At 31.4% G+C, this 9490-nt stretch overlaps 1 protein-coding gene across 1 annotated transcript; it reads left to right on the top strand.

Moving 5' to 3' along the window:
* The first annotated feature begins 307 nt into the window (after positions 1-307).
* On the top strand, positions 308-6889 carry LOC111420737 (U4-U6 small nuclear riboprotein factor 60K). The gene is made up of 6 exons (XM_023053777.2): positions 308-464; positions 521-725; positions 784-1116; positions 4740-4922; positions 4973-5188; positions 6386-6889. Exons 1-6 carry the CDS (start codon positions 308-310, stop codon positions 6810-6812), a joined length of 1521 nt encoding a protein of 506 aa, XP_022909545.1. The 3' UTR covers positions 6813-6889.
* Positions 6890-9490: the final 2601 nt, after the last annotated feature.

Below are 9490 nucleotides of genomic sequence, written 5' to 3' on the forward strand. Positions count from 1 at the left end.
TAGTGAAAAAAATTTGAGGTTAAGTTGTTATCTTGTTGGTTTTGACTGACATTGTGATATTTCGAGTTTGGAAGATACATTTAACTCAACAAATTGTAATATATAATAAAATATTTAAAAATTATTTAATAAATAAATAAAATTGGATTTAAAGTGACCGCCAAAAAAATTTTGTGAAAATTCTAGGTTAAAAACAAGGTTGTAGTAACATTTGACGTTTCAAAGTTTGACGTTACGCGTTTATTTGAGGTTAGATTCACCAAAACAGAAACAAACTAAATAATTTCGATTAAAAACGCAATTTAAAATGTCTGATGATGAAGCTACATACGTTAAAAAACCAAAAACGATTCATTATGGTTCATTGGAAGAAACGGAAAAAGCTAGGTTAGAATCCCAAGAGGATAATAGTCAGGATAACGATGTGCCCCCCGTTGTTCCTACTCAAGTACATATTTCAAATGGTAACGAATAAGTAATTAAAAAATAAATAAATAATAAACATAAACATTTTTTTAAGAATACATGGAATTGGAAGATGCAATGTCGAAAGATAAACAAGCTCTTTTGGAGGAGTTTGAAAGACGAAAGAAAGCGCGTTCAATAAACGTATCAACCGATGATGCTGAAGTGAAAAGAAATTTAAGACAACTTGGAGAACCGATTTGTTTATTCGGAGAAGGGCCAGCGGAAAGAAGAAATCGATTACGAGATATATTATCATGGTAAATTAAAAAAAAAACCTACACTAATCATTTTATTTAAAAATTTATTTTTTTTAAGTATTGGAGAAGAAGCTATTATGCGAAAAGAAGTTGAAGAAGAAAAGAAATTATTAGAACGTGACCAAGAAACAACTTGGTACCATGAAGGTCCCGAATCGTTAAAAATAGCTCGATCTTGGATTGCTGAATATTCGCTCCCGAGATCTAAAGCTCGATTGGAGGAAGCCCGAAATACTTCTAATTTACCATCGGCTACGAAAACGGCTAAAATGCAAGAAGTACAAAAACGATTTCAAATGTTATCGATTCATAGTAGTCAAGTTGGGGATACTAGGCCGATTTCTTTTTGTCAATTTAGTCCAAATTCGCAATTAATTGCTACAGCTTCATGGTAAATTATTATTTAAAAAAAATGTTTTTGTCCATGACTACCTATCAATGAGTTTTCTAAAACAAAATGGTAGTCATTTTTCACAGAGTGAATAATAGCAGTGAATAATCATTAATCATATTAATAATTATTCATGGGTAATCAACTTGACAGACTAATAATTATTTGAAATGTCAAAATTTCAAAAAATGTCAATTGAATTTAATTTTTTAGCCCTTTCTAAAAGTTTGACATTAAAAAAACGTAAACAAATTCTTTTTTTGGTATGATTTAAGCATAAATTAATAAATTTTCGTAAAAAAACGTGACGTTTCATAAAATTGACATTTAATTTTGACAAATTGTTGTGAAGTTGGTTACAGTTGGTGACATTGAATTTGTGTCACATTGACGTTTAAACTTTATTCAAAAATTAGTATATTAAAAAACAAGTTTCGTAAGACACGCTTGAAATACACGAATTCAAGTTGTAAAACGAGTTTTTTAATGAATGCTTTAAGTCTTATGTAACGTGTTTTTTATGCTATTTTTTGTAATTCGCATTTTTATCCTTTTTTTTAAAGAAAAATAAAATAAATGTTGTTAATATAGGGAAATAGGTATGTAGCAGTTGGTAACATCGTAACACTTGAAAATAGAAATTTTAATTGACAATTAGAAACTGTCAAAACACAAATTGTATTCACCTGAAAAAAATGTTTCATATACACCTCCCAAAATAAGAGAAATTGCTCAATGTTCAATGTCCTCATCATTGTGGACCTTGTATTCGATGCTAAGAACGTGTTTAAACATCCATAGACAAAAATTGTCACATTGACAACTAGAAAAATTAATGACCCAATGTCACCAACTTGAACTGGTTCCATAAAATGTTACTAAAATCTCATTACAGCATCGGATGCTGTAAGGAGTCTCATTACAGCACCCTTTTGAGTACTGTTAGAGCTTTCATTACCGTCGCGAATTACAAAATAATTATTTTTGATACAAGATAGCGAAATGACATTTTTGTATTCGAGAACAATTTTTTTCTGCGAGTTTTAGCGAGCAAAAAAATCGTTCAAGAATGCAAAAGAATTCACTGTCGTGTATTAAACTGCGTGTTCTAAAGTTTATAAATTAATAAAACGACCAAATTTGTATGACATTTAGAATTCATTTAATGTTATGTCAAAAACTTAACGTCACATCGACTTAACATCACATATTGAACAAATGTACTATTATAAATTTGCATTTAAACATGAAATGAAATGATAAAATAATTAAATATTGATTATTTCGTGTTTATAATGTGTTCATAACAATAAATTAACAATTAATAGTATCAAATTCTTTGATTGTCGTAGCTGGACGTAAAAATCTTTTGCGTCCTGGACGTAAAAGACTTTTTTGTAATTCGCTACGGTAATGGAAGCTATAACAGTACTCAAACGGGTGCTGTAATGAGATTTTAGTAACATTTTATGGAACCAGTTCAAGTTGGTGACATTGGGTCATTAATTTTTCTGGTTGTCAATGTGACAATTTTTGTCTATGGATGTTTAAACACGTTCTTAGCATCGAATACAAGGTCCACAATGATGAAGACATTGACTCTGAGCAATTTCTCTTATTTTGGGAGGTATACATCAAACATTTTTTTCAGGTGAATATATTTTGTGTTTTGACAGTTTCTAATTGTCAATTCAAAGTTTCTATTCAAGGTCCATTGAGTAAACATACTGTATAAGGCTATCCAACTCCCTATGAACGCTGTTGTTATGAACGTAACCCCTCCGCAAAGGCCCATAGACGAAGGCCTTGTTGTGACGTCATTGGAAGAATTGTCATTTCTGTTTTCATTTATATACATAAACCAACAGAAACTCTTTATTTCTTGAGTTTAATAACACTTGTTTAATTTTTAAATAATTATTAACATAAATATTATTGCAATATTATATTAAATTTATATTATATCATGTTATGTTATATTTTTCCTCCAATGACGTCAAGTTTCCCACCTCACCCCGCCAACGTCAAGTTGTTCGAGTTGGATAACCTTATAACTTATAACCAATACTCAACGGACCTTGGTTTCTATTTTCAAGTGTTCCGGTGTTAACAACTGCTACATACCTATTTCCCTACATTGCCAAAATTTACTTTATTTTTGTTAAAAAAAAAGTATAAAAACGCGAATTACAAAAAATAGCATAAAAAACACGTTTCATAAGACTTAAAGCACTCATTCATTAAAAAACTCGTGGCTTCGTCACTCGTTTTTCAACTTGAATTCGTGCATTTCAACCGTGTCTTACGAAACTTGTTTTTTAATATACTATTTTGTAATTTACGACGGTAATTAAGAAAAAAGAAAGCTATTACAGTACTAAAAACGGGTGCTGTAATGAGACTCCTTACAGCATCCGATGCTGTAATGAGATTTTAGTAACATTTTATGGAACCAGTTCAAGTTGGTGACATTGGGTCATTAATTTTTCTAGCTGTCAATGTGACAATTTTTGTCTATGGTTGTTTAAACACGTTCTTAGCATCGAACACAAGGTCCACTCTCTTATTTTGGGAGGTGTGCATGAAACATTTTTTTTAGGTGAATACATTTTGTATTTTGATAATTTCTAATTGTCAATTCTAATTTCTATTTTCAAGTGTTATGGTGTTACCAACTGCTACATACCTATTTCCCTACATAGTCAAAATTTATTTATTTTTTTGTTAAAAAAAGGATAAAAACGCGAATTACAAAAAATAGCATAAAAAACACGTTTCGTAAGACTTAAAGCACTCATTCAGTAAAAAACTCGTTGCTTCTAAAAAACGGGTCTTACGAAACTTGTTTTTTAATATACTATTACGTCCTGTTGACAAAAAACTATCGTTTTGACTATGCAAAAGTCAACTTTTAATAGCAGTTTTCGAAAAAATAAATTTATGGAATCAATTTTAATAGTAGTCATGGACAAAGTATAGGTATTCTACTCACATATAATGAGCTATTACTCACTTAGGTTAATTATGTCACTCGCTACGTTCGTGACATAAACTTAACCTTCTGTCATGTACAGGGTGTCCTAATTTCGTTGTCAGCATAGGCTATCTCCGAAACTAAAAGAGATAGAAAAAAAGTAGTAAAAACAACATCATGACATGTAATCATGATGTCGTTTTTCGAGAAAATGCTGATGCCGAAAACTGCGAACAGTTATCGTCTTTTGTTTTCGCCCTATTGGCAAAAATGGAAAATTATGCGAAAACGATAATCGCGAATATCTCATTTATGTTATTGAATAATTAACAGAAATTCTTTTTGTTCTATCTAACACTAATGTATGTATTTAAAAGTTAATGTTGCTATGGTGATAACCATACATAGTACGATGGAAAATAATGTTTCAAATAATTGCCAAAGATTAGAAAGAAATTCTCAAAATTTGGCGAAAATAAGGCAAAAAAAAGACGATAGCTTTTCGCAATTTTCGGCATTAGCATTTTCTCAAAAAACGAGATCATGGAGATAGGCTATGCGCACAACGAAATTGAGACGCCCTGTACGCCTTAATCTTATGCCTCCTGTGATAATAATCTGTTATATCAATATTAATAAAAAATTTAAGGAGCGGTTTATGTAAAGTTTGGTCCATACCCGATTGCAAATTAACACAAACATTAAAAGGACATACCTGTCATGTAGGAGCTATCGTTTTTCATCCTCAAGCAACAATTACCCAAGAAGAAACCGCTTGTAATTTAGCATCTTGCGCCGCAGATGGATCCGTTAAATTATGGGACTTAAAAAAGTAAATTTATCATAATTTTAAGTCATTATTTTAATTTAATAGGATTTTAGTGAGGAACCTATTGCGGAAATTGAGGGTCATATGCCACATAGAGTCTCTCGGTTAGGTTTTCACCCATCTGGGCGTTTCTTGGGAACTTGTTGTCATGATTCGTCTTGGAGGTTATGGGATTTACAGCAAAGCGCTGAAGTTTTGCATCAGGAAGGACATGGAAAGCCGGTTTATTGTATTAGTTTTCAAGTTGATGGGTCGGTTGTTGCAACAGGGTGAGATTACTTATTCCTTAAAACAAAATCTACAGGGTGGTCCATTACTAATGGCACACAGAACAACAGTGAATTTCCTTACATTATATTATTATGATTTAACCCAATTTATCTTAGTCCAATTGTTAATAATAACGAAGATACAGACGATAAATTCGCTTTTGCTTAAATTATGAATATGAAAATTAGTTTAGTTTAGTATTTAAACTAAATAAATTAATTTGGTATTAGTATTGAACTTTCTTTCAGATGGCACTGCCTAACCTAAAAAACTCCCTTAAAGTAGTCAAATCTTTTTCATCGTTAAAATTTTTACAACTCATACAACTTGAAACAGTTTCTCAGACTGTTTTATATAAATTTGGTATACCTACCAATCTTCTCTAAAGTTCTCCGTTTCCAAGATAATCACTGTTTAAGGGAACATTGCAAAATTTAACTATCCTCTGTAACCATCTGTACCTTCGTTATTATTAACAATTTGACTAACATAAATTGGGTTAAATCGTAATAATTTAATGTAAGGAATTCTGATGATTTAATGGGATTGTTGCTCTGTGTCCCATAAGTAACGGACCACCTTGTATATTTTTTTGTAGTGGTTTAGATGCATTTGCCTTGACTAAATCCAAATGTTTCTAGGTTTAATGGTCTAATAATCTAGGTCTAATGTTTGTTCTAGTGACAGTGATAGGTAGCGCTAGTTAGCATAAGATATTACTATGTTGCATATTTTTATTGTATTAAAACTAGAACGAACGTTAGCACTTTCACTAGAACTAGCACAAGACCTAGAACTAGAATCATTCGGGTTTAAATTCGAATGTTTCTAGTTCTAATGTTTGTTTTAGTGACAGTGATAAGTAGCGAATATTTCTAGTTTGAGTTTTGCACTATCACTAGAACTAACACTAGACCTAGAACCAATAACATTCGGGTTTAGTCGTGCGTCTCTTAAGACGGCTAAGCTTGAATGTTTCTAGCTCTAATCTTAGTTCTAGTGACAGTGGTAGGTAGCGCTAGTTAGCATAAGATATCACTATGTTGCATATTTTTATTAGAAACATTCGGGTTTAGCCTTGCATCACAAAACGTGACGTCACATCGAAACGCACGTATTTCAAGACGGTTAATGTGAGATTATTTATTTCCTAAAGCAAAATTAATTTATATTTTATTTAAGTATATATTTTGTAGTGGTTTAGATGCATTTGGCCGAGTATGGGATTTGCGAACCGGACGTTGCATAATGTTTATGGAAGGCCATTTAAAACCAATTTACGGAATCGATTTTTCACCAAACGGATATCATTTAGCGACATCTAGTGATGATAATTCCGTAAAAATTTGGGATTTAAGAAAACGTTCGGTATTGTACACTATTCCAGCGCACACAAGTTTAGTTTCGAACGTTCGTTATCAAAGGGAACTTGGTGATTATGTAGTGACCTCATCATATGATGGTTCTGCAAAAATTTGGACTAGCAGAACTTGGCAACCTTTAAAAACACTTTCTGGGCATGATGGGAAAGTTATGTGCGTTGATATGTCGGGAGATAGTCAATACGTGGTTACTTGTTCGTATGATCGCACTTTTAAATTGTGGGCGCCGGAAATGCTTTAGTTTTAAGTTACTTTTAAATATAAAAATGTAAGAATTTGAAATATAAAAAATAAAAGTTTGCTATATAGAAAATCAAAGATATTTATAATATTTATACAACATTTTGAAATAGAAAATGTTCTAAAAACACTTCTACTTGCTGTAACGCTCTACTTGTTTCGGTTATCATCCCCATCATCAGTCTGAATCTATATTATACATGAAAATGTTAAAAAACTTACAGTTTGTATAACTTTAAAACTTAAAAACTTGTGTTGATATAATATATACATCTAGAAATAGAGCTACAGTTAAATGTAATTAAGTAATAGGGAAAGAGTTCAATTTACGTTACAAAATGAAGCAACTTATATTATGACTTATATTTAGCTTGCAACATGGATAAATGTGGTAAATTTAATCAAAGTTATAATACTTCTAAAACGATTCATGACCTTAAGAAACGATATATTAAGTTAGAAATAACAAAAAATCACATCAATTTCATAAACACTTGCCTCAACGAAAACATAAATCCAAATTTCGCTAAAATTAGATGTCATAAATTGAAGAGAACTACTAAAAATCATATAACCAACAGAATACTGCGCGAAGAGAAGAGATATTTCAAGATTCTCCACCAAACTTATAATCAACTGGCAAGAATAAAACGAATATTGATAACCGAATTGCACTACATCGAAATAGAAGAACTTATTCTACAAGCCCATGAACATGTAAGAAGATTAAAGGAAGACGATATGAAAAAGAAATTAGAAAATCTAAAGAAAAACTCAAAACAAAAAACAACAAAATATGAAGAGAAAGATCTAGGGAATGTTAATCAAATTAAAAATTATACTGACATCAAGTTTGATGAGAAAGAAACGAATTTTTTTTTAAACATTTTCAATTTCAAAATATTTAACTTGCAACATGGATAAATGTGAATTTATACAACACTCTTGCACTAAACTAGGGGTCCTTCAAGTTCCTAGAATCTTTATAAATTAAAAAAAAAATGGGAAAAAAAACTTGGAATGGTTTCAAAGATTCTTAAAAATAAAAAGTTGGTACTTAACCAGAAGATTTAATATTTCTTATTTGCCTAATTGCAGCGACATAACGAGCTGTATATCAGACACTTTGTTCTAAATATTGATCAAGAAGAATTTTCAATAACGACATTATTTGCTTCAAGTTTTCCGTTAAATTTAAATTGAAATCTTTCAAAATAATGGGCACGTTCAGCCAGTGTCAACAGTTGAATTAAATCAGTCAGCTAGTTTTATGAGCTTTAATACAGCGGAACGAAATCGGCTGAACAAGCAATTGAGAATTAGCGGTTCAGCATAACCTAAAACTATGAGCGACAATAATATTTTTGAAAATTTTGTGTTATTACAAGAGATAGTGGATTATGATGTTTTCAAAATTAAAGGGGAGAAATTAACAAGAATTAACAAAAAATGTTAATCCTAACCTAGAATTTCACAACCGATGACAAACTAACCGCAGATTACTTACGCTGAGATATTTACTAAACTGCTGCGTAACAGCGCTTACTTAGCGTATCGTTCAGCCGCGACTGCTAACATAGCAACTCAACAGTTGACACCGGCTGAACGTGCCCAATATCTCCAAGATAATCTAAAAATACAATTGAATACCCGGGGCGTTCCCTAGACCTCCGCCCATAGATTTCTTTTTGTGGAGATATCTCAAAGACAAAGTTTATAGCACCAAACCAAGAACAATCGATGCATTGAAATTGAAAATTGAAAGACAATGGCGCGATATTCCTAACGACCTGTTTCGTAACATTTACACATCCCTTAGTGTGCGTTATCAGTGTTGTCTAGACAATAATGGTCATCAATTTGAACATTTGCGAACATGATTCATCAATAACCATAAGCCTTTCCATTTCACTCTATGTTCATAAATAATGTTTTTCTCGTCATTCGAAGTGTTGTTTGATACACCCGGTATTAAACTAAATAATATTTTATTTGTAGAAGTTGCAAAAACCAATTAAATAAACGCCCGGTATATTCATCGTCACATAAAGTGTCTGTTAGCGTTACAACAAAATAAGAGTAATTTTCCAAAATAATCATATATTTGCCTCTTGATAAAGTTAATTCATTAATATTACCTACCAGGGAGTTAATTTACTTATAATAATAAAGATTTAAACCAGGAATTTCATATAACTCACAATACATGAATGCTGTAACCATAGTTACGAAACTACTATGGACTTGCACTGTCCCACATAAAATGCAACATAGCTTAAAGGTGAGTTTAGACATGCATGGATTTAGTGGCGCCAGTAGTTGCGCCAGTGCTATTTGCACGCCAGTAAAGATGTACACTACATGTGCGAAAACTAAAATAAGTGACATGCCAGTTTCATTTCTAAAGTGTACTACAGCTATATACACAAATTAGAACCTCAACCGAAAAGAAAATTGATATATACTAGGTTTAATGTAGATAATTAAACGTTATCGTTGAATGTGTTAACGTAATGGTATTTGAATGCAATAAAACATAACCTAAATTTGACATTTAAAAAAATTGTGTTTTTGTGGATACTCATCTATGTTGTCATGATTACATGTTTTTAGATTCATCACTGGCGCCAGTGATTTCAGAAGGGTGCAGACTTTTCCGATCCATGCATGCATGATTTC

This window comes from Onthophagus taurus, chromosome 3 (assembly GCF_036711975.1).
Source record: "Onthophagus taurus isolate NC chromosome 3, IU_Otau_3.0, whole genome shotgun sequence".
Lineage (NCBI taxonomy): Eukaryota > Metazoa > Arthropoda > Insecta > Coleoptera > Scarabaeidae > Onthophagus > Onthophagus taurus.

Coding starts and splice junctions, on each gene's coding strand:
- LOC111420737 (XM_023053777.2), top strand. CDS start 308: ATGTCTGATGATGAAGCTACATACGTTAAAAAACCAAAAACGATTCAT. Junction 4,923..4,972: donor AAATTATGGGACTTAAAAAA/GTAAATTTATCA, acceptor ATAGGATTTTAG/TGAGGAACCTATTGCGGAAA. Junction 5,189..6,385: donor GGGTCGGTTGTTGCAACAGG/GTGAGATTACTT, acceptor TATATTTTGTAG/TGGTTTAGATGCATTTGGCC.